Source organism: Gopherus evgoodei, unplaced genomic scaffold (genome assembly GCF_007399415.2).
Source record: "Gopherus evgoodei ecotype Sinaloan lineage unplaced genomic scaffold, rGopEvg1_v1.p scaffold_48_arrow_ctg1, whole genome shotgun sequence".
Lineage (NCBI taxonomy): Eukaryota > Metazoa > Chordata > Testudines > Testudinidae > Gopherus > Gopherus evgoodei.
Genome location: NW_022060069.1, coordinates 793,726 through 817,870, shown reverse-complemented (window position 1 = coordinate 817,870; position 24,145 = coordinate 793,726). Strand labels below are relative to the sequence as shown.

The 24,145-nt window shown below is 62.0% G+C and overlaps 2 protein-coding genes across 3 annotated transcripts in view; one reads left to right on the top strand and one right to left on the bottom strand.

The window, feature by feature from the left end:
• The window catches only part of SAE1 (SUMO1 activating enzyme subunit 1), a 24,597-nt gene extending 5,759 nt beyond the window's left edge, over positions 1-18,838 (top strand). The window contains exons 2-9 of one of the 2 annotated variants that reach the window (XM_030546666.1): positions 2,282-2,393; positions 4,007-4,180; positions 5,549-5,691; positions 6,324-6,423; positions 10,329-10,434; positions 13,651-13,795; positions 15,675-15,744; positions 17,151-17,338. In XM_030546666.1, the coding sequence (XP_030402526.1) occupies positions 2,282-2,393; positions 4,007-4,180; positions 5,549-5,691; positions 6,324-6,423; positions 10,329-10,434; positions 13,651-13,795; positions 15,675-15,744; positions 17,151-17,243 (943 nt within the window). In that variant the 3' untranslated portion in view covers positions 17,244-17,338. Of the gene's footprint in view, positions 1-2,281; positions 2,394-4,006; positions 4,181-5,548; positions 5,692-6,323; positions 6,424-10,328; positions 10,435-13,650; positions 13,796-15,674; positions 15,745-17,150 lie in introns of both variants that reach the window. The other variant, XM_030546665.1, reaches the window with a different exon arrangement.
• Positions 18,265-24,145, bottom strand: LOC115642958 (predicted GPI-anchored protein 58). Its single transcript, XM_030546667.1, has 4 exons — positions 22,665-24,145; positions 21,841-22,102; positions 19,877-20,055; positions 18,265-19,143 (listed from the first exon to the last, which is right to left on the bottom strand). Exons 1-4 carry the CDS (start codon positions 23,103-23,105, stop codon positions 19,024-19,026), a joined length of 1,002 nt encoding a protein of 333 aa, XP_030402527.1. The 5' UTR covers positions 23,106-24,145; the 3' UTR covers positions 18,265-19,023.

The window sequence follows — 24,145 nt, the reverse complement described above, 5'->3', positions numbered from 1 at the left end:
GATGGGGATGCGGGGGCAGTAGAGGGATCATAGGGAGCAGGTGGAGGGAAGCAGGTGATGGGGGAGTCATGGGGCGGAGGGCAGCGCAGGAAGCGGGACGAGAAGGGAAGGGGAGGGGAGAAGGGGTAGTATGACGGGGGCGGGGTGAGGGTGGGGCAGGTGGGGAAGGGATGGGGATGGGGGGGCAGTAGAGGGATCATAGGGAGCAGGTGGAGGGAAGAAGGGGATGGGGGAGTCGTGGGGCGGAGGGCAGCGCAGGAAGCGGGACGAGAAGGGAAGGGAGGGGAGAAGGGGTAGTATGACGGGGCGGGGTGAGGGTGGGGCAGGTGGGGAAGGGATGGGGATGGGGGGCAGTAGAGGGATCATAGGGAGCAGGTGGAGGGAAGAAGGTGATGGGGGAGTCGTGGGGCGGAGGGCAGCGCAGGAAGCGGGGACTAGAAGGGAAGGGGGGGAGAAGGGGTAGTATGACGGGGCGGGGTGAGCGTGGGGCAGGTGGGGAAGGGATGGGGATGGGGGGGCAGTAGAGGGATCATAGGGAGCAGGCGGAGGGAAGGAGGTGATGGGGGAGTCGTGGGGCGGAGGGCAGCGCAGGAAGCGGGACGAGAAGGAAGGGGGGGGAGAAGGGGTAGTATGACGGGGCGGGGTGAGGGTGGGGAAGGGATGGGGATGGGGGGGCAGTAGAGGGATCATAGGGAGCAGGTGGAGGGAAGGAGGTGATGGGGGGAGTCGTGGGGCGGAGGGCAGCGCAGGAAGCGGGACGAGAAGGGAAGGGGAGGGGAGAAGGGTTAGTATGACGGGGCGGGGTGAGGGTGGGGCAGGTGGGGAAGGGATGGAGATGGGGGGCAGTAGAGGGATCATAGGGAGCAGGTGGAGGGAAGGAGGTGATGGGGCAGTCGTGGGGCGGAGGGCAGCGCAGGAAGCGGGACGAGAAGGGAAGGAGGGGAGAAGGGGTAGTATGACGGGGCGGGGTGAGGGTGGGGCAGGTGGGGAAGGGATGGAGGTGGGGGGCAGTAGAGGGATCATAGGGAGCAGGCGGAGGGAAGGAGGTGATGGGGCAGTCGTGGGGCGGAGGGCAGTGCAGGAAGTGGGACGAGAAGGGAAGGGGGGGAGAAGGGGTAGTATGATGGGGACAGCGTGGGGCAGATGGGGGGAAGGCGGAGTGGGCGGGTGGGGGATGGGATGGAGATGGGCGGAGAGGACAGGTGGGAGGAAGGAGGTGACCACAGAGAGGAGGCGACGGCCCAGTTCAAGCTGTCGCCACTTAGCTGCCCCCCATTTAACGGCATAGTTCGAGGTAGTGCTGCCCAACAGCCACGGAGCCTTCTGGATCCAGTGTCTGGGTCTTTTCTGCTGTGTGAGGTGTCACCCCAGAAGTCCTCGCTGCCTCAGTTTAACTGTCGGGGTGTAGCCATCTTAGTCTGGATCTGTAAAAGCAGCAAAGAATCCTGTGGCACCTTATAGACTAACAGACGTTTTGGAGCATGAGCTTTCGTGGGTGAATAGCCACTTCCTCAGATGCATGTAGACATGTAAATGTGCATCTGTCGAAGTGGGTATTTCCCCGCAAAAGCTCATGCTCCAATACGTCTGTTAGTCTATAAGGTGCCACAGGATTCTTTGCTGCTTTTATTTACCTGCTTCCCCCCTCAAGTGCCATGGAACCATCTGGCTCTGCTGCTGCAGACGGTGCAGACCGGCGCGTTCCAGCTGGCACTGCCCTCTCTACCATGGATGTTAATGCGCTCTGCCCCAGAAACCTAAAGGGAAGGCAGCCTTTTCCGCCTGCATAGGAACGTTTCAAAGCTGTGCTGGGTTAATGTTCAGTTGTAAACTTTTGAAAGAGCCGTAACGTTATGATCAGACTTAAGAACAACCTCCATTCCCAGTTGTTTGCAGCTCTGAGATTCTGCTGTAGTTGAAGGCGTTCCTCACCCTGGCTGTGCTAAGGACTGGGCAGCAACTCCTCTGCCACGTTTGCTGTGTCCCCAGTCATTGGCGAGGCATTGTAACCCAGAGCCCACTTCACGGAGCAGAGGTAGGGGTGGCTAGCAGATCCTAGGGTTGGGCCTCTCTTGCCTGGAAGATGTCCCTGGTTGATTGGGGCAGTGCTAACTGCCTTTCCTCGCAGTGTTGGCCCTGTGAGGTGTTGGTTATCAGTATGCATTTCTCTCCTTGCTATCACGTGGCTGCGAACACAGAACTGTTGCCCTCACGCGCCGAGCTCCCTGAGTCTCAGCTGGTGCAGTCCATCCGTTTACACTGCCCATGCATCTCGTTGCAGGCTGCGAGCATCCCGGGTGCTGCTGGTTGGCATGAAGGGCCTGGGAGCAGAAGTGGCAAAGAACCTCATCTTGGCAGGGGTCAAAGGCCTGACCATGCTAGACCATCAGCAGGTAGGAGCCCTTGGCTTATCTCGCCTGGGATTTCTGAGCACACAGGTCCCTGCAGACTGCCCCCATGAGGCACGACCATGCTGGAGCAGAGCAGGAGGGTTTAGTTCTCACAGGTCCATTAGGACAGGCTCATTGCAGGATGGGGCAAGAAGTGCCTATCTGGGTGCTTCTCTAACCCCTGTCCCGGAGCTTCTTAGAGCCTCATGAACATGATGGATTCTGTCCCCACCCACTCCTGTATGCGCCTGGATCTCCTTTTGGGGAGCCACGAGGCAGAGATGAGTGACTCCCCAAGATCACACAGGAAGTGCCTGGTGGGCCTGGGAATTGAACCAAGGTCGTCTTCATCCAGCACCCAATCTCCCGACCCTCCCTCTCAATCTGTCCCTTGGACACCCAGCTGCTCGCCCAGCGGGGCCATGCTTCCTTGCTGCTGCATCATGCTTGCATCCTCCCATGTTTCTCCAACTACTTCCCAGTTCTGGATGTGCTGGTAGCCTAGCGGCGTGCCACTTCCACTTAGCTGGGATGGAAGGTGGATCAGGGCAAGTACCTGCCTTGATTGAGTGTTTGCATTCCTGGCCCCTCTGTGCCCCCGTTGTATAGCACGCTGAGGAGCTGACTTTCCTTCTGGGGCTGCAGCTGGCTGAGGTGACAGGACCCATTGTTCTCCCCCGGAGCTGTCCACTTTAGTAGTGCCAGAGTTTACGCACCCCAGGTTCACAGAGGTGGCTGCCGTGCCGACAGCTGCCCTCTACGACAGGCTGGCAGAGAGAGACCAGGGCGCCCCTGCGTGGTGTGTGGAGAAGTCAAACGGGCAGCGTGGCCTGGTAGCTAAGGGAACACTCACCCACAGCGGTGAAGTCGGCACCGAGAAGTATCTGTAAGGGACGCGGAGACCGCTGTCCATGTGAGCTCGGCGAGGCCTGGCGTGGCCGTGGCCGAATTCTCTCGCTCCCCGCGTGTGGAGCAGGATCACTCCTCTGGTCAGAATAGCAGCCGGGGTCTCCCTTGCTGCTCCTTGCTTGGCGTGTGATTCCTAGTGCAGGCGCTAGGCCGCAGTGCGGCTGTGACTCCACATTGGGCACCAGGTGGAGCTCTCAGCATTAGAGACGCTCGCTGGCAAGGCTCAGAGTGCCCGAGTGGAGGGAGAGCAGCGAAAGTTGCTGCGCCAGGGAAGCTTCCCCTTCTTCCTGCTGCGTGTTCCCTAGTGGGGCTGTCTTGGAGAGCACTGCAGTGGGTCTGTGCCGTTCTGAGCACAGCCGGGGTTCTGTGGTGCGACTGGGGGCACTGACTGGTAGGACGTGACACCCCCAGCTCTTGCTGTTTGACAGCTCCCACTCAGGCTGGCTGGAATTGCACCATTTAACTCCCAAACCAGCCCCCTTCTTCCTGCCCCACAACTGTCTCTCTTCTCCCTAGTGGCTTTAGCTGAGTGTTTTAGTTCCTGTGTGATGAGAACTGTGCTTTGCTAGCAGGGAAGTTGGCCCCATGCAGGCCCGTGTCTCCCGTGTTCCCACTTGTGATTAACGGCCCGTGGTGTCGCTGCCTCTCGGGGTCCTGCCACTGGCCAACCAGTCAGAGATGGGTTGGTTTTATTTCCCCCGCCCCAGGTATCGCAGCAGGACACTAGAGCTCAGTTCCTGATTCCCGTGGGCTCGCTGGGCCGCAACAGAGCCGAAGCCTCTTTGGAACGGGCTCAGAACCTCAACCCCATGGTAGACGTGAAAGCTGACCCGGAAAATATCGAAAACAAAGCCGAAGATTTCTTTACTCAGTTTGATGCTGTAAGTGGCAGGAGGGGTGTGTGGGGGATGGGGAGCATTGGGCAGAGGTGTCCTTGGGTGGTTAATTAAAGCTGGTTTAAAAACAGATGTAGTTAAACTAGTATGAACCCCTGTGTAGATGCTTTTAACTCGATCTAAAGCTGGTTCTGTCAGTTTAGCTTTCACCCATGCATTTCCAGACAGAAGCTAAACCAACAGGCCAGGTTTAAACCGATTTAAGCACAACCCTGCAGGGATTCACACCCGTTTAACTAAACTGATTTAAAATAGTATCTTTAATTAACCTGATGCACCTTTGTGTGTAGCCAGGGCTGTGAGTTGGCATGGATGGGGGAGGATCTTGATACCATGTTTCCCATTTGCATGTCCTCTGTTTCGGACAGGTTTGCTTCGTTTTCTGGCTCCCCTGGGCTGGCAGCTTGTGAGGCCGTTGAGTTTCCAGCACTGCTGGAAAATTTTCAGATAAAAACTTCCAATGAAATCTTGAAAATGCAAATCTGTTACCATCACACAGTTAAGCATTGTGACTGGGGCTTCCTTAGTCCATTTTCCCGATTTTTATATCATTTCCTTCAACCCCCCCCCCCCAAAACAAAAACAAAAACACAAACCAAAAAAAAAACCCAGTAAAATCAATTCCTGCCCAACCTGACTTTTGGGCATAAGTTAATGGAGAAAGTCCCTTTAAATCCTGTGTCATGTGGCTTCTGCAGAATGGCTGCACGTCTGGTTTGGCAAGCTGAATATCTGTTTGTAAACAGCATCTGCTTCCGTTCTGGCCTGTCTCAAGTCTCCAAAGCTGGAAGATGGAGAGGAGAGGAGAGAAGAAGCCCTTACTTAGCCAGGAGACTTGACCGGAGCGGCTGTTACGGCACGCGCTGGACGCTGTCTGCTCTGGAATGTGTCTCCACTCAGGGACTGACTCCAGAGTAGCCATGCTGGTCCATTGCCCTGTGTGGACAAGCCGTGCGTTGAAATCAGATGAAAAGTGTCTGTCTTTGGCTTTGTTGCCAGGAGCCAGCTGGGCTCTGCCACCTCTAAACTCCTGATTCTCCCTGGAGAGGGGCCTGTTGGAATGAGCCGCCACAACTTAGTGTTCTGCTGCCAGGATAGTACTGCATGTAAAGCACCATTCTTTGTCTGGTTGTGAATGGAGGGCTGCCCTGTCCTGCCCAAGACCCCTGCCACTGCCCAGGATGGGCGAGGGGGTTCACACCCTCCTGGGGAACAGTAATCCCCCCGGGGCCTGTTTATCTGACCCTAGTCTCAGAAGGGGGAGCGGGGGGGGCAGGTTTGTAAATGTGCAGCTTCTGCTGCTCCTGTCCATGGTGGGGAGAGGATAACTCTGCTGCTTCTGCTTCCTCCCAGGTGTGCCTGACGTGCTGCTCCCGCTGCGTCATGGTGAAGGTCGATCAGATCTGCCACAGAAACAGCATCAAGTTCTTCACCGGAGACATCTTTGGCTACTATGGCTACATGTTCGCCAACCTGGGGGCACACGAGTTCGTGGAGTAAGTCTGGCTGTGGGGGAGGAGAGCAGCCATCCCCCGAACGCCCCCCTGCTCAGGTGCACTGACATCTGTGGTACCAGCACAAGCATGTTGGTAGCATGCCAGGCAGCACCTGGTATGTACAAAGGAAGCAGCCCATGAAACTACAGGCCAACGTGTGCAGCTGGCAGCTGTGCATGCTGGGACCTCACCCTTGTTGGCCATCCTCCCATTTTAGGGAAGTTACCATGAAGGCCTAACGGGCGGGGGAAGCTAAGTAACCAAAGGGGGGCGGTCTGTGCCCAGTGCTGGGGGGCAGGGGGAGAGGGGCTGTAGATGGGTGTAACTGTGGCCACGTGGTTTTGTGTGACAGTTCAGGCATTGAGGCTCTTCTGTGAGCCAGGGGATTTTCTTCCACAGATCATCTGCTTCAGGGCATATGGGGTTCCTCCCCATAGCACACAGCTTTGCACGGAAGCCCCCCACCGACAGGCTCGGCGCATCGCAAAGCTGAGACCTAGTGTACCGTGTCCAGGACTCGTAGGCGCAGGGCCTGCCGTCTTTTTCATGATAATGTGAAATATGACAGGTTCTGATTCCGGCCTCCCTCAGCCAGGGACTGCCGTGGTAAATCTCTCTCCGTCTCTCTGCAGAGAGAAGACCAAGGTCACCAAAGCCAGCCAGGGAGTGGAAGACGGGCCTGACACCAAAAAAGCCAAGCTTGATTCAACAGAGACAACCATGGTGAAAAAGGTGTGTGTCAGTGCCCCTGTCGGCCACCAAAGAGCATCCACGTTACAGGGAAACCTCAAGTCTGTGTCTAGGTAGCTTCCCCCAGCAGAGGCGCTGGGTCTGTCTGGTGGCATGTGGTACACAGGATGCAGTTGTTAAGGCAGCAGCTTCAGGGTATGCATGGAGAGCCATGGGTGGGATGATCGCTGGGTTACACTCCTTGGGAAGGCGTCCTGGAGTTCTCGGCTTTGCTTCTGTCTGCTGGTGGTGAGCCATGTGGCCTGGGTCTGCACCCCCTGCCTTCTTTAACTGTGTGAGCTCAGTGTCATGAGAACGTTTCCCCCTCCCTTTGAAATGAGGGGCTGTGACGGCGGATTACCTATCCTGGATTGACAGCGCCTTGTCTGTAGCGGGACCTGTTCTCTGCAGGAACATCTCCTTATCCTGAGATCTCTGCTGTCATCCAGAACTCTGGTCTTTTCTTTGTAGTCAGAACCTAGATCCTCTGGGGGGCGCTATATGGAGCCCTAAGCGTGGTCCAGTGATAACGTAAGGCAGCCCAAGTTGGCCAGAGCCACGGGTGGATGCCATGGGTAATGTACGTGCAGATGATCTTGGGAGGTGTTTGCGAGTGAAGGAAGTGTAAGGTGGCTGCAGAGTTTTCTTCCCCACGAGAAAATGGCCCCGAGCCAGAAACTTGCTGTGGAATTTCCCAGCTGTGTGTTCGTGTTTGTTCTGTCAGGCTGGGCTATTGAGAAGCCAGTCTCAGTGTGTGATAAATGAGGCTCGTTGGCCTCGGCCCAGGTCAGCGGCCGCGCCCCTTGAATGGCAGGGTCCCTGAGTTGGTGTCTAAAATGTTGCTTCTGGATCCAGCCGCCTGGAATAGCGTGTTGGGGGAGTTAGGTCCCAATTGCTCCCCCACTTTGGTTGGGGAGGGATTTTCACCCGTTCGGGAACAGTCCTTAGCATGGATACCACTGTACTGCAATAGGTCATTCCCCTTCCCGTCTGGGAACAGCTGTGTGGGTGGAAGGCACCGCTGCGCCCTGCTGTAACTAGACTGGTACCCCAAGCCTTCTGCTCCCACCCTAACGCCAGGGCCAGAAGCTGCCTTGTTGCTGCTGTCAGCTGATTGCTAAGCCCCTGTGTAATCGGGAGGGTGGCTTGGGAGGAAGGGGGTGGGGGAGGGCAGAGCCTTTCACATGTAAAAGCCTGGGGCCTGGCCATTGTTAGGGACTTGCAGCTGGAAGTGGAAATCCCCCAGCTTTATCTGGCTATGGGGAGAATGCAAGCAGCTTAATGGCCTTTTGTGTCCCTTTCTCTCGCTTGTCAGTCGGGGGGCGTGTAGTGCACCTCGCCCCAGCTGGGCCAGATCGGGAGATCTGGGAGTATTCCCCAGATGCCACTGCTAGCCAGCTGTCGTCCTCCCCCAATCGAGCTGGGATTCCGATCCGTGTCAGATCAGTGTTAGGATGCAGCGGATTCCTTTAGAGAGTGTCCAGCATGCCGATGCCTGGGACGAGTCTCCTCCGGGGAATATGGATCTGAAGGCCTGCGGGGGAACCCGGTGCTTCCTGCACCTTCTCTGGTGGCTTTGCTGCAAATTCCCAAGCCTGCAGTGCGCCAGCAGCAGCCTGGAGGGTGACTGCGGGGGCAGTTTCCCCCAGTGACAAAACATGGCAAGCTGGGTTTAGGGCTGCTTGGCGAGGCGAGGCCTCCTCTCTTGTTTGGAGGGTCGTCTCTCCTCTGCGTTTCTTGTGATCTGGCTGGTGTTGCTTTGAGGGTCATGTGCCCTCCGATGGAGCGGGGATGGGGTCACCTCACAGTCACTCCACCGCCCGTTTCTCTCCCCTGCCGCAAGTCTGAATGCAGCCAGGGCCTGGGAGGGTGGGAGTCTGCAGTGCTGCGCTCGGCCGCTGGGGTGCCAGAGAAACGGGAGCTCCTTGGCATCGCATTTCCTTTGTGTAACCAGATGTGCTGTGCAGGGAGGCGCAAGGCAGCTTGCACGTGTGTTCTCCTGCAGTTAGGCAAAAACAGGGAGGTGGGGAATGAAGTGTTGGAACCAGTGTTCTGGGGGCATGGGGGCCCTTTGAGCTCGTACACCAAGACTGGGCGTCTCTGTCTGGAAGACCCTCTCTAGCTCAGCCAGATGTTCTGGCTGGGACGCAGAAGCCTCTGGCCTGTGTTTGCAGGAGCTCAGACTCGAGGATCACAATGGTCCCCTAGAATCTCTGAAGGAGGATGATAATAAAATTCCTCAGTAACTACCAGCCTCCCTTGAGCTCTGAGAATGGGGCTGGATACCCCTGCCCTCTCCTTCCAGGCATGAGCTGTTCTCCTGAGAATTAATCCGACCACGTGAGGCAGATGCTCTCTGGGACACTAGTGGCCTGAGCCCTGGGGCTCTGCTCCCCGTTTATACACTGCATCCCAGGAGCTGGGCGCAGTGGGTGGGATTTTCTGGAGCTCTTCGCACTGGCCTAACTCTGAGGCTGGGAGTTTGTCCAGTGATTCTAGCGGGAGCAGTTAGGCAGACGGGCATTAAAGCTCTACTCCCAAGGCTTGGCTTGAAACCTCCCCCTTGTCCCAGCCTGACAGACTGCCCAGTCCCTGGGCTCTGGGGGCGACTGTGGGGGCTGGTACATTGCAGCATTGTGCTGAGGCATGAGAGCTGCAGAGAGAGACTGCCTGGGAGGCTCCCCCGCAAGTGACTTGTCCCGTTCCCAGGGTCAGAGCTAATTCCTGGACAGCATCCCTCCCCCGGGTTAGGCTGTGCATTCAGTCCCGCTGTGAGTAGTAGCTCAGCCTGTAACACTCAGTGCTGCATCTTGCATCCGGCTGTGAGTGCAGTGGTGGTCCCTCTGGTGCTCAGCGCTGCATGTAGCCCCCGGTGCTTCTCTGGGCCACTTCCGTGCGGGGCTGCAGCCTGCGTCGCATCTGCGCGTGCATGAGACTGTCCAGCTGGAGCAGATTGCGCGCCACAGCTGGCCAGAGTGAAAGGTTGGGCTTTCGGAGACCCCAAGAGGTCTGTAGCGAGGTTCCTGTCCGGCTGTGGCCCTGCTCTCTGGAACTGGGGCGAGAGAGAGCCCCGCGTAGGTCTCTTAGCATCCCGGACGTGCGTGATCGGGAGTGGTGGTGATTGGCAGAAGCCCCTGCAGACTTTACTCACTTAACCCCTTCATAGCTCTTCCCCGCCTCTTGCCCCTGCAGCAGGCTTTGGACCAGGCACTCGGCTCCCTGCGCTGGCTGTCTAGCTCACTTCTGCCTCCATCGCCTGATCTTCTGTGGTCCCTCCACCTCACACTGAACACGGGGCCGGCGTGGCCGGGCTGCTCGCCCAGCCTGGGCGGGAAGCTCGGGGGTCGGGCCGGCCTGCTGGCTAGGCAGTGGCAGCCCAGCACGAACAAGCAGCAGCATCTCCTCCCCTGGCCTGACACAAGGGAGAAGAAAATGGCCTTTGTTCCCCTCCCCTGCGCTGCCCTTGGCCAGGGTTCGATTTGCTGTCTCTGAGCCCCATAGGCTGAGCATCCTCGTGGCGAGACCCAGGCCCACCAGCGAATCCTCGCCCCACCATGGAACGTCTTCCTAGCAACAGCCAGCCGGATACCCAGGCCCAGCACGGCGTCCTGCTGCAGAAGACCCGCGCACCGTGCTCGTCTTGCCTGGAGGGTGCCCGCTCCACCCTGGGGCCTAGGGGAGGGAGAGGTGTATGGGGCTTGGCTAGATGACCTTCAGTCTGGGGGGCAAGGCCAGATTCTCAGTGGTGTAAAGTCCCCCAACCTCAGTGGGGCTGCGTGGGCAAACGCCGGTGAGGATCTGTCCTGGTGTTTGTTCCCTGTTTGTTCCGCTCTCCGGAGGCGGGATGCCGTGGGGGGAACGTTGCAGGGGGGCTCCCTGCCCCTCTCATGCTGGCTTTCCCATTGCAGCGGGTGGTTTTCTGCCAGCTGAAGGAAGCACTGGCAGTCGACTGGAGCAGTGAGAAGGCAAAGGCAGCCCTGAAGCGCACCGCCCCGGACTACTTCCTGCTCCAGGGTAAGGGACACCTGGGAGAGGGGTTGGGCTGGGGAGCAGGATGCTTCCCCATTCTGTGCCTCGATTTCCCCATCCTTGCAGTGAAGAGCCCACAGGCCCAGCTCCCACGGGGTGCGTAGTGGGCAAGGCTCTGAGGCTTTATTCTCCCACACACGCACCCCGGCGTTGGCTGGGCTGGCGTGAGCTCTCTGAATGCTGCGTTCTCCTCCTGGGGGGACGGCTGTTCCCAGAGAGAGTTGCTTCTGTCCCGCTCTTGGCTTGCTCGGGCCTCGGCATCCGGCTGGGAGTGGGATCTGCCCTGCAGGGGTGTGTCTGCTCGTTCCTGCCCAGCGCAGGCCTGGCAAGCATGCCTGTCAGCGCCAGAGTCTGCCGAGGAAGCGCCAGGCCCCGCTCAGCTGAGCGAGCACGCGGCACTTCCTGTGGTAGGAGCTGGCTTTGATTTGTTGGCTTTGAGGTTAATGCAAGTTTACCATAACAGCAGTGAGCTAAAAATACCCGGGCAAGCGTGGAAACAGTCACGCTCCCCAGAGCGGAAGCGCCCTGCCAGCTGAGAGGGACTGGCCCGGCCCCAGCGTGTGGTTTGCCCGCTGCCCTCTCCCTCCAGCGCGCCATGCTCAGGTGCTGGTGCCCACACGGGCTGCAGTCTCGGTGAAGCCACGGCCCCAGGCACGGTTTTCCAGTGACGTGAGCCAGCGCTGGCTCCCAGATTAATAGCCTGCACCGCTTCTGCCCCAGAGCCGGGGCTGTGAGCTCCTGCCCACGCCTGGCAGCGCCTGCTTCCCCCCCCGCACAGCAGGGCGCCCAGAGGGTAAAGACAGGGCTGGGGCTCGCTGCAGGCGTAGGACACGCCTGCCTCTCCTGGCTTCTCAGAGGTATCCAGGCCTCCCGTCCCCTCCCGGCTGCCTGGCTAGGATTCCTGCTGCTGAGTCAGGCTCTGGGGGAGGTGTTCGAGTTGCAGGGCTCTAAGCCTCGTGCTGTCCCCAGTGTTGGCCTGTTCCCTCCAGAGCTGCATTGGCTGCTGCTGTGGCCAAAGAGCCAGCGCTGCCTGCCTGCCTGCCCGACGCTGGGCGGTCGGCTTAGGCTGCCGCTGAGTCTGGGAGGGACTTGCCCTGTCCGTCGCAGGAGACTGTTTTCCTGCTGGCTGTCAGGCAGCACTCGGCCTCTGACTGGTGCTGCTCATCCGTGTTCAGTCCCCAAAACACCTCAAACAATAGGAGAACATGGCTGTCATTGGCAAATTGTCTCAGGGCTCGCAGGCCAGGATAGGACGGGAATGGATTATGCCGCATTTGTATTCCTTTGTTCTGGCAGGGCGCAGACTGAGAGGGGCACCGTGGGGCCAGGGGCTGCACAGGCAGAGAATGAGTGAGAGTTCCTGCCCCAGAGAGCTCGGTCTCAACCCACAAGGGAGACAGTGGGCAGGGACTGAGGCACTGAGAGAGGCAGTGACCATTGTTAGTCAACTGGTGAGTGGCAGAGCTGAGAATAGACTCTTGGATCCCTGAGTTCCAGTCCCATCAATCTCCCCATTAGGCCACGCTGCCTGGTACATGGTGCTTCTGTATTGGCCTAGGTATTCAGCACTCACTGGAGCTGTTCCCGGCTCTGCAGGGTGCTGGCTCCCGGTGGGGGATTAGTGATGGCTGGGGCCCCTGTTCCTGGCTCTGCCTGGTGCTGGCTCCTGGTGGGGGGTTAATGGTGTCCAGGGCGCTGGCTCCCGGTGGGGGGTTTGTGGGGGCCGGGGCCCCTGTTCCCGGCTCTGCCTGGCGCTGGCTCTCGGTGGGGGGTTAGTGGTGGCTGGGGCCCCTGTTCCCAGCTCTGCGGGCGCTGGCTCCCGGTGGGGGGTTAGTGGTGGCTGGGACCCCTGTTCCCGGCTCTGCTGGGTGCTGGCTCCCCGTAAGGGGTTAGTGGTGGCTGGGCCCTGGCTCGCTCTTGGGGTTTTCTTCTCTGCTGGTCTTTAGTGAGCTGCAAAGTGCTGACGCTCCCAGAAGATGAGTTAAAATCGCTGCTCCTGTTTGCTTTACCATAAGTCATTGCAGACATGCTGGGCCTCTTGGCTGCTTTCCTAGCAGCCCCCAGGATCCCGTCAGATGTGGCAGGGGAGGTAGCCGCCCGGTGCCAGCCTGCCCCCTCGTTAGCGCCTGAGCAGACTGCACAGATGGCAGGCAGACAGCCCAGATAAACACCAGGCTGAGAAGCTGCCCATGCTCTCTGCCCTTCCTGGATCTGCTGATGTGATTTGTGCTGGGCTGGGAGTCGCTCCCTTGGCTCCGGGAAGATGGCTGGCTGGGCCTATACTGACCCCTCGGCTCTATTGCCTGCTGAGCCAACAGCTCAAAATAAACGAGCGGACCAGACCTAAGGGCTTTGGCCTGGGGGGTGGCTGTGAACAGCAACGAGCCGGGTGAGGAGAGAACCAGCCTTCAGAGAATGCTGGGAAGCGCCCCAGAGCTGCCCTGTGGCAGTGACCGTGGCGCTCTGGCACCGATGTGCTGGGAGGGGGTTGGGCGGGGAGCACGGCTGCTGAATGGTTTTGTTCCAGGGCAGCATCGAGCCAGGTGAAGCTGCGGCTCTAATGAGAACCTGTCCGGCTGGCGGCGCTGCCTTCCCAAAGCTCTCTGCGTAGCTCTTCTGCTTGGGGGACCCCGGCGGACAGTGAGCGTGTCCCTGTTTTACAGATAGGGCATGCAGCAAGCCAGCGAGGGGAGAGTCATGCCCCAGCCCTGTGCTCAGGTCACTAGGCCTGGCCTCTTGCCATGTCTCCCCTGAGTTATTTGCTACTGGCAGTGCCCCTGCCATCCGAGATCAGGGCACCGTGTGCCCAGCATGACACAGGCAGCCAATCCTCTCTTGCCAACCAAACAGGTCTGATGAGGAAGGTGTCTGGGAATAGGTCCTGTCCCTCCTGACCACCAGGCCAGAGCTCTGTCCACTGGTCCAGGCTGCCTTCACCTGTCATGAACCGTGTGCATGTGTCTCTCTGGCCAGGCACGGGGCGGCTGTGCCAATGTGCTCGAGTGTGCACAGGATCTGTAGCAGCAGGTTTTACTGCAAGTGGAGTGTGCTCTAGATTCTCCCATTAGCGCTTTTCTCGGCCCCAGTGCAGTAAAGGTCTCCCCAGCCAGAAGCTCACTGAGGAATCTCGTTGGTTACCGGCGAGGGTAACGAGCACGGCCCCAGGGATCGGGATTGTGACCTCCGCCTCTTTCCCCCCAGTGCTGCTGAAGTTCCGGGCGGATAAAGGGAGGGACCCGTTGCCAGAGAGCTATGCCGAAGACGCCGAGCTTCTGCTGCAGATGCGAAATGAGGTGCTGGACTCCCTGGGCGTCGGTGCGGGCCTGCTGCCCGATGACTTCGTCAGGTGCGCTGGTTTCCCTGCAGTCTGGTGTTGAGCTGGGATTGGGCCTGGGGCCCAGCACGTGCTTCAGTCCCAGCCTTGGGAGAGAACTTTCCCTTGGCCAGGGACCACTGTCCACGCTGGGGGCTCCTCGCTGCCCACGTGTGAACAGGAGCAAAGCGGGTCCCAAAGAAAGTGTCTGTCCAATGGGCCTGTCTGCCAGACACCCCCACACACCCCATGTGTCCCCGCTGCATCCCCGGGGGGCTGCCCTGCGTCAGGCACTGGAGCTTGCATGTGCCCACAGGTACTAGACTGAAAACTGGAGTCTGTGAAGCACCTGGGGGCTGTGTCTGGCCTGTGAGTAGCTGCCTGGCTCCAGAGGATGTCTTGGCCTCTCTCTTCCGTGGGCGCAGGGATTTCTGGGGGATGAAATTGCCTTTCCTGTACCAGCTCTGCCGGGGTTCAGAGCCTCCTCGCTGTGCTGTGAGGGGGATGCTTGCTGCAGACCAGCCCTCCCATGGTCTGGGCCCAGCATGGGGCCATGCCGCTGTCTGCAGTGCTGCGCAAGCCCCACAGCGAGGAGCTTGTCGCAGGATCATTAACCTGGCTCTGATCCCCTCTGGGCAGCCGCAGTTCTGCATTAGCAGTGACCTGAGCCGTCTGGCTGCGTCGCCCTGTGGGTGAGCACAGAGCCTCCCGACCGCGCCTGGTTGGGCTCCGCTCCCTTGCCCGGGTCGTCTCGTGCGCTGCCTGTCCTGCCCTGCTTGGCTGCGTCGGTCTGACAGGGATGGATGGGCTGCTGGGAAGGCTCGGCTCCTCCCTGCTCTCCTGGGCTGCCTGCGACCCTATCTCTGCAGCTCCAGGGAGACCCCAGCACCAGCCGGACGAGGGCTGGACACGTCCCAGACGTCCTAACCCAGGGAACTGCCCCATTGGGCGGAGGGGCCCCGGGGCAGTGACGCCATGGGCTGAGATGGCCCAGCTGAAGCTTTGGAGCTGGGGCAGAGATGGCCCCAGTCAGCCTTGAGCACATGGGAGAGACTCGGGTACCTGGGCCGGGCGGAGACTGATGGGCTGGACCAGTGGGGATGTGGGGGCTAGGGCAGATGCTGCAGGGGGATGGGGGGGCACGACTCCCACCCCCTGACCCTGCCGTCCCTTCATGTGTGGGCTGGAAGGACCCTCCCTGCGCCCCCGGATTCATTTCAGACTGAAAATCCCACCGCGCCTGCATGTTGCCACACGCTGGCCTGGAAGGCACAGGCTGCTGTGCACCGGCAGGAATGGCGAGAATGTGCCCGGGCACACGGCAGATATGTCTGGCCCTATTTTTAGAAGGGTTGCGTGCAGCATGTGAGGGGCTGGGACAAGACACCCGTGTGGCTGATGAGCTCCTGGCAGTGATGGCTGCTCATTGCTCCCCCCCTGAAGGCCCTGGACCCCCCAGGCCTGGTCGCATTGGGGTGTATCTTGGGCCCACTACTCAACCCCTCTGGCTATGGCCCGTCTCACTGCACCCCTGCCCACCATTCCCATCTCTCAGGGCCCCTCCCAGATCTGGGGGTTGGGCCGGTTGATGCTTCCCCCTTAGCTCAGTCCTCGCTCTGGTTCTCTGCTCCAGCCTAGGGGTGTTCACTGCTGGATCTACCAGATATGCTCTCTGCAGACCTCCGGCGTTCCCTCTGCCTGGCAGGGTCACCCATCGCCTCCCTTGCACTGGGCTCCGTGCCTGGGCCACTGACCCTCAGGCCGGGCTGTCAGTGCCAGGGCTGGAAGTCTGGGTGGCTGGTCTGGTCACTCCCTGGGCATGGGGCAGCTGGTGCCACGTTGGCACTGGGACTCAGGGTGCTGAGCCAGCCGAGCGCCTCAGGCACTAACCTGCTGTGTGTGCTTCTCCCAGCTATTCCTTCTCTGAAATGGCTCCTGTCTGTGCAGTGCTTGGAGGGGTCCTGGGACAGGAGGTCGTCAAGGTAATGGGTGTGCGGCTAGGCCCAGCTGTCTGACAGAGGTAGTATAGCCATGGCAGGGGAGGAATTTACCCTCCATCACACAGGAAGCTAGTGGCAGAGTCAGCATAGAACCCAGGGGTCCTGGCTCCCTGCTCTAACCACTACACCCCACTCCCTTCTCAGAGCTGGAATAGAACCCAGGTGTCTTGGCTCCCAGCCCCCCCCCGCTCTAACCATTACACCCTCCTCCCCTCCCAGAGCTGGGGATAGAACCCAAGAGTCCTGGCTCCCAGCCCCCCCCCTGCTGTAACCACTAGGCCCCAGTCCCCTGCCAGCGCAGGGGATGGAACCCAGGAGTCCTGGCTCCCAGCCCTCCCATTTCCCCTGCTTGTGCAGACAGAACTGGTGGGGACCAGGAAAGGCTGTTGCGCGGAGGTGGCCCTCTCCCACTGTGGGCCGTGTGGAGGCTCTGTGCCCCAGCGCCCCCTCCCAGCTGCCTGGCACAGCTGCTGGGCAGCAGCCTGCTGCTCGGGCCTGGGAGCCATGAGCATTCCTGGGGCTGGGTGTGTCTGGAATCCCCGCCCAGCCCAGCTTGCTTGGAAGCTTGCTGCCCTCACCCTGCACGAGGCACGGCCAGTTGGGGGCCCTCCCTCTGGGCCCCTGGGTGCTGCTGTCTTCCAGCAGCCTTGGCTGTGACTGTCCTGTCTGAGCTCCAGCTGCACTGCTCTGCTGGGACCAGGGGCCTGGCTGGCAGCTCGGGGGAGGGGATTCCTCTTCCTGCCCCCTCTGCTCCGGTCAGTCGGCTGGGAGGGGTGCAGGGAGGCTGGGGGTCAGGACTGCTGGGTGAGTCCCAGCCTGCCACCAACTTGCTGTGTCCTCGGCTCCCTGCCTCTCCTGGGGGCTGCCTGTGGGCCTGTGCTTGGGAGGAAGGGGGGCCCTGTCTCCAAACTCCCCTGGCTGAGAGCCGCTCTGCAGCGGGATTAGTGCTGCTTCAGCTGCTGGGCCCCTGCCCGACCTCCTGGCCCCTGTGCAGGGGCTGCTCCCTGCTGCGCTCGCCCCCACGCTCTGCCCCCCCCCACAGGGTGCTCAGCTGTCCATGGGTTCTGGACATGGGTATTGCTGGCTGCAGGGCCCCCTCCACTGCTGCTCTGGCTTCCCTGTTACCCTGTCCTGGAACAGCCTCTGCTCCTGGGGCCAGGTGAAAAGCAGCGTGAGCGGGCACGTGCCCCCAGTTCACCTGCTGGCTGTGATTGGGGGCATGTGCCCCAGGTGAAGCTTCTCCCCCCCTCCCCCCCAGGAGCTGCCCGTGTGTGGTGAGGGACTTGCCCATAGAAGCTTCTGGCGAGGGGGGTGCGGGGGTTCCTGGAGCTGGGATTTTGGCACTAGCCAGGCTGTAACAACGCCCTTCCCCCCCACCCTACCCCCAGGCCCTCTCCCAGCGGGATCCACCCCACAACAACTTCTTCTTCTTCGATGGCATCAAAGGGAACGGGGTCGTTGAATGCCTGGGTCCCCACTGAGCCTGGAGCCAGCGTGTCGGCCTTCAGCTTCAGTTCACCACCCGGTGCCCCTGGAGCCTCCCTGCAGTGCCTGGCCAGCCGTGGCGTGGTGCCGCTGGAGCCTGCTTGCACCACATTCCCCTCCAGCCACCACAGGCATGGCCCCCACGCGTGCTGCGGGGCGCAGCCCTGTGCCAGGGCAGTGGGATGGGGATATAGCAATCCCTCTGTGTGTTCTCCTGGGCTCTCGAATAAACTCTCTTCTTCCCAGGCTGGCTCTTTTCCTTCCAGGGCGGGAGCCCCCTCTCCCTGGCTGCGCTGCTGTAAGCGGTGGCAGGCGGCTTGTCACACCAAGCTGCCCAGTGCTGCTGGGCCCAGGCCCCCTCGGTCTTAGCGGCTGCTGGCATGGGTCCTGCTTTGCCCTGCTGCGGGGGAAACTGCCTCTGTGCATCCACTCTGAGCCACTGCTCAGGGGAAAGGGCACAACCAGGCCGGTGCAGGGCAGGCTGCCCAGCCTCCTGGTGTGGGGCTGGGGGGTGCAGGGGAAGCACTTAAGACTGAAATAGCTCAGCTAAGTGGCACTTCCCTGGGAGTGGGCTGGGCTCACTTGTGCCAGGACTGGCCATGCTGTGGAGATCCTGGGCTGCCAGGGGGCCGAGGGCAGGGGTGGCACTGCTGCTTTCCACATGCCCCCCCACTTGTGTCGTGCTGCTGGACAGGAGCTCGGACAGAGCCCACTGGCCCTGTGGGGGCCTGTTGTTCCCTGGCCCTCGTGAGGTGGGGTCAGGCATGGAGTGGAGGTGGCTGGGTTGCTCTGGTGGGCAGGGGTGCAGCACTGCAGGAATGGTGCCAGAGGCCCCTGGCAGCTGTTCCCTTTCCACACCCAGCTCTGGCTCTGTGGGCAGGGGCCCTGGGTGGGCCAAGTCAGCCTCTGGCTTCCTGTTCTAAAATTGGCCTTGACTTAGCTCTGAAATAGCCTCTGCGAGCGGCCAGTCCGAGGGCGCCGGGGATCTCCTGTGGTTGGGAGTGACACAGAGGCCTCTTTGCTTAAATCCAGTTTTATTGAAAAGGAAACGTAGAAAACCAAAGTCACTGCTCATGTACAGCAAGCGTGTCCCCGTATGTACAGTGTCCCCCTATGTACAGCACGGCCCGGTACCGGTCTGTATATACAACACCTCTCCCTGTACAGTGTCACTATGTACAGTATTTACAGTGCTCCTGCCGCCCCTGCCAAGGCCCCCCCTGCTCTGGGCGCAGCGCCGGGCTCAGGGCTGGCCATGCCCGGAGCCACAGCAGCAAGCTGTGCGTGGGGAGGCAACGGGACAGGCGGGGCCCCCCCCACTCCTCAGGCTGCCCACGGCATGGGGAGGAAGCAGCAGGACGGCTGGCTGAGCCCACTTCAGAGTTTGCCCTCCCTGCCACTGCCGGAGCCCAGCTCTTCCCGCTGTCCTGAGGGGAGTCGGGGGTGAGGCAGAGGCAATGCCTGCGGCCGTCACATGCATGTCCGCCCCCTGTCACAATTGCGTGGCGCTCCCTGAGGAACAGTGGGGGGAGCCTGCGGGGGCCGCTCCCCGCTATGGGGCCCTGCACTGTGGGGCTCCCAGTCAGTACTCGAAAATAAATAAATAAATAGACAGTGGGTGCCCGGGGGGGCAGCAGCCTGGGGCCCAGCCTGCAGGGGCCATGGCTTGCCGGGGTGGTGGGGGTGCTATGAGCTCTGGAAGTTGCTACATTTTGCCAAGCGGCTCCGCAGTCCACGCGGGGGGGGCCTCCCCCCCGGCTCCAGCCCCACAAGGAGCTAGTTGGGCTGCAGCTCCGGCATCACGTCCATGGGCATGTTGTAGAAGGCGCCCAGCAGCTGAGAGACGAAGTGGCAGAAACGGGCCCAGAGCGCTCCCTGCCACTGCCGCTCCTGCCACTGCGGGACGGAGAGAGGCCAAGTTAGAGCCGCGGGAGGACCCCCCCCCGCCTCCACCCAGGGCTCAGCCCTCTGGCACGGCCACCAGGCTCCAGCAGGGCTGGCTGCCTCTTTCCTAAATCCCTGGGGTGCCCAGGCTGGCAGGAGCCCCCTGCGTGAGCAGCACCCAGCCCCGCCGCTGCCCGGGGGCGGTCAGGGCGCCCTGCCACAGGGCGCGCGGCGGGGGTGGCTACGCTGGGCTGCCTGTCCCTGCCCGCTGAGCTCCCGCCTCGCTCCATGGCCTTATATACCCAGGGCTATTTATAGCGCGTGACTCAGCCGCTCGCTTGCCCAACCGCCCGGCCCAGCCTCCCCTTCTGCACAGGGGTATGTGTGTGTGTGTGTGTGTGTGAGATTCCCATGCCTGGGGCGGGATCAGCGCAAGCCTGCGGGGTGAGGGGGGGTCCGAGCCCTGGCTCTGGGAGGGGACTCCTGGGTTCTATTACTGCATCTATTTCCCTGGGAGAGCCATTAACCCTTTCCAGCCCCCCCCCCCCCCCGGCAAGGGGCATCCCGGGCTGACCCTGCCCTCGCCAGGAGCACGTGACTCCAACAGAAGCTGGGCCCCTCTGCCCTGAGCTCACAGCCCCAGCCGCAAGGCCAGAGCCCCCCCCAGGCTGGACAAATTCCCTTCAAGGGTCCCCACCCCCAGCCCAGGCTCCCCCCACACCCAGGTCTCTTCACTGGGACTCACCTGCCTCTCATGGGCCTGGTGGAAGGCATCGCCCATGCACCGCAGCTGGGCCCCCAGTGCATGCTCCGGGTGCAGGGGCTCCCCAGGGAGGCCACTGTTGGACACTGTGCCCTCTGGGGCTGGCTCGGTGGGGGGATGCTCCCTGTTGGGGCCCTCATCCTGCATGGGCTGGAGCTCTCCTGTGGGGGGGCAGAGCTGAGTGGTCGGGGGGGGAGGCAGGCTGCAGGGCAGGTGCCCCAACAGCCCCTCCCAGGAAAGACGTGAGCCCAGCACCCACCCAAGCTCCCTCCCCCAGGCAGGACCTTCCCCAGAAGGTTGGGGGGGGGGGGCTCTGACCCTTGCCCATGGGGACAGCAGGGCTGGCAGCGGAGCCCGGCCAGTGCATGGTTGCTGAGGTCTCACTTCCAGTGCTGGCGTGGGGCCCAGAGGGGTCGGGCCAGGATACGGCTCCCGACAGACACAGGCCCCAGTGCTTGTCAACAGGAAAGCCCAGAACAATTCCCATGGACGGGGGGGTGGGGGCAGCCCCCGGCCAGGGGCTCAGTAGCCCTATCTCCTGGCTGATCTGCGGGATGCATATTTCGAACGACCCCTGGCCCAAGCTCAGCAACGGGCACGTGTGGCTGCCCTGGCCGTGTCTCCCCCCCTCGGTCACTGCTCAGGGACCCTGGCACCTGTAGTGCCAAGCTTGGGGACGGGGTCACAGACCTGCCCCATGCCCAGCCTAGAGCGGCACTGCCCACGGAGACTCACCCGGGGGAGCCCTGCAGAGAATCAAACTCTGCCCGGCTGGGACATGCCCGAGCTTGTCTACCCAACTGAGCTGCCCGGGTCAATCTCCCCGTCCCCACGATCACACTCTGCCATCTGCCTGCCCGGCTCCTTGCCTCCTGCCTGCTAACGAGCAGCCCCTCGTTAGCCAAGCGAGCCTGCTGGCTCCTGCAGGGAGGAGAGCCATGAGTCAGCAGTGCGGTCCGCGGCCCTGCACTGTTTACTCATACACGAGGTGTCTCAGCTCCATGCCAGCGGGGAGCCGGAGGTCCAGCCGGATGGTGACACAGAGCCGGCCAGGCTGGGGCAGCGCAGCGACTCGGAGCCGCCTCGGGAAGTTCTCCGGCAGGGGCTAGCAGGGCCACAGCGAATGGTCTGCGGCAGCTGGGGGTGCAGGGGGAGCTGCCCTGCAGGAAAATCCAGGGACCAGCGCAGGACAAGGGAGCATGCTCCCCCCCCGCCCCCGGCTCTGCTAGTGCATCAGCCTGCACGACGGGTGACAATGGACCTCTCCCTTTGGGGCTCGTGAAACTGTACTGGGGCGGAAGGGGGGGACTGGCTGGGGGTATCTGGGTTGCCCCCCCCCCCAAGCTCAGCAGCGCTGCATGGGTGAGTCAGACCATTCTCCCAGGCTGCCCTCATCCTGGGGTTGGCGGGTCAGGGCCTGGCGCTTGCCCTGCCTGTGACCTTGCAGGGCTCCCAAGGGTCCGTGTCTAGGGAGGAGACAACCAGAGCTGGTGCCTCTGAGAACGAGCCGCCCGCCACAACGGGTCTGGGCAGCCGTGTGCCCAGCTCGCCGTGCCAGGGACACGCGCAGCCCTCCCAGAACCACTGCCCGGACCCAGCCTGCGCTGGCCACAGGCTGTGTACAGCACCCACTGGCACCTGCAAATGGGGGGCAGGATGCGGCTGCACCCGCAGCCACACGGTGCAGCTGTCCCCTCCCCCAGGGAGAAGGGGTGGGAACCCGCAGATGCTAGGGCTATAAAGGGGGGGGCCCTAAGGACAGGAGCTGACCTCTAGGGACTGGGGACAGGAGGTCAGGTGCCCAGGGCAGGACATCCCCTAGTTGCTGGGTTTCCTGCCCCTTCCCCCACAGCATCTGGCCATGCTGGTGCCCCCCATGGGTGCTGGGGGGCACCGTCTAGTGCGAGATGCCCGGTCGGGCAGGGGGCTCTGGCAGGGAGACTCACCATGTGTCCTGCCAGCCTCGGGGGCGTCCCAGCGCCGGGGGGGCTCCGGCCCCCGGACACAGCGGTAGAGCGAGCAGGGAGCGGGGCCGTTGGGGCACAGGCTGCAGTTCAGCCGGGGTGGCAGGGCGAGGCTGCCCGGGCAGACGGCGGGCGGCACGGCCACCGCCCCCCCCAGCAGGAAGGCTGGGTCCCCGGGCAGGGCGGCTGTCGGCTGAGCGCGGCTCCCCTCCTGCGGTGCTCTGGCCATGGCGCTCGGTGAGCTCTGCGGGCAAGGGACGGGACGGTCAGGGGGGCAGCGGGAGGGACCCAGGCAGGGGGACCGCGGCCGCCCCCTCCGGGGCGCAGGGACCCGCGCTCCCCACCAGGGGTCGCCGCAGAGCTGGCTGGGGGGGGGAAAGCAATGTTTGTAAACAAACCCGAGCAGCCCCGACGGGACCCGTCCCCCCTCCCGCCGGCAGGTCCCGGCCCGGCTCAGTCCAGCGGGTTTGGGGGCAACCAGGGGAGGCTGCAAAATCCCGTTTTCCAGGAGAGATCTGGGGGTGGCGAGGGAGGCTGGGCACCTGCCCCCCCCATCCACAGGCACCGGCCCCCAGGCACTGCCCCCCGAGTCCCAGCTCTGCTATCAATCCCTGCCCCGCGGCCCCCCAACACCGCCCCACGCCCCGGCCACTGCCCCCTCCCCAGGACTGAGCCAAGACACCGGGCCCCGCCCCGGCTGCGTCCCCGGCCGGCACCAAACAATCGCCATGTGCCGCGGGCACCTGCCTCCGCCTCCCGCGCCTCGCCGCCTCCGGACCCTGCTCAACTGCCCCGGCCTCACTTACTGCAGCTGCATGAACCCTCCCGGCGCGGCTCGGGGGTCGCTGGGTCCCGCGGAGGCTCCGACTGTGCGCGGCGAGCTCAGCTGCACCGGGACAAGCAAAAGCCACAACAAGTCGCGCGCGGACTCCAGCCGCTCCCGGGGCTCGAGGCTCGCGCCGCCCCCTGGGCCGTGACGTCAGCGCCGCCCCGCCCCCGCGCGGACAAGTTCGGGCTTGTGCGGGCGTCTGCGGCGAGCGGGGATCCCCGGGGGGAGGGGTGTGTGCAGGGGTCCGAAGGGGGAGGGGGTATGAGGTCTGGGGGTGCCCTGGGGCGTGGGGGTACGTAGCTAGGGAGGAGGATGGAGGTGCAGGCTGCATGCACTGGGCTGTGGGGGTGCATGCAGAGGAATTGGGGTGCTGGGGGTGTGCTGAGGGTATGGGGGAGTTGGTGCATGAATGGAGCATGGGGGTGCACAGTGAGGAATGGGGCTACATGGAGTGAGGACGTGGGGCTTAGGATGGGGGGGGCTGCTGGATCCATGAGAAGGAAATGGGGCCCTGGGGTGTCTGGGGCCTAGCACTGCGTGGGATTGTGGGGGAGTGGGGTGCGTGGGATTCGGGACCGTGCAGAACTGGGGTGGAGGGGGCTTGGTTGGGAAGTGAGAGGAAGTTAGTCTGAGCCCTGCTGGGGAGAAGAAACCCCCCCACTCAAGTCAGGCTGGGCTTGTGCCCTCGTGTGACTCCTGTGGTTCCCAGTCGCTGCCTGAGGGAGGAGGAGGAAATGGGGGGGAGTGCTACAATTGGCCTTCACAGCCCGTCCCATCACCCCATGGGTGGCTTCAGGTGCCTCTGTTACCAGGGCCCTGAGAGGATATTTAGAGTCTGCCACCCCCCAGTGCAGCCATAACATGCCCCCCCGGGTCCTCCCCCCTTGCACTAGTGCCATGTGAACCTCCCCCTCTCCCAGCACTGGGTAAAGCAGCTCTTGCACCGGTGCAATGGGAAAGGTGAGTAAATGGCACAATTCACGGCAAACCCCCTTCATGCAGCCAGGCCCTATAGCTGAGATGCTGACTGCTCCAGGGCCCAGGCTTAGCACAAGGGTGGGGGTGTTGCAGTGACACCAAACCAGTCGCACTGTCACCGCGCACTTCGTGGTGCAGATTAAATGAGACACTGAGGGCACCATGGTGACAGACACCCCCTATCCTTATAACTTCTATGAGAATAACCTTAGCTCTGACCCCAAACATCCCCTGGGGCAAATAACACATCACGCTGCCTCCTCACAAACCCGAACTATGTGCCTGGCCTCTGAGCCCATGGTCCTGTGCCATGTACCGTTAGCACCATTGTGATTTGTTGTCTGTGCTGCAACTGTGCCTAAAGATCAGAGTCCTCATCGGGCCGGGCGCCACCCAGACCGTGGCCGGGATCAGGGCGCTGAGCGCTGCCCAGACCCCGGCTGAGATCAGGGCCCTGTCGTGCTGGGCGCTGCCCAGATC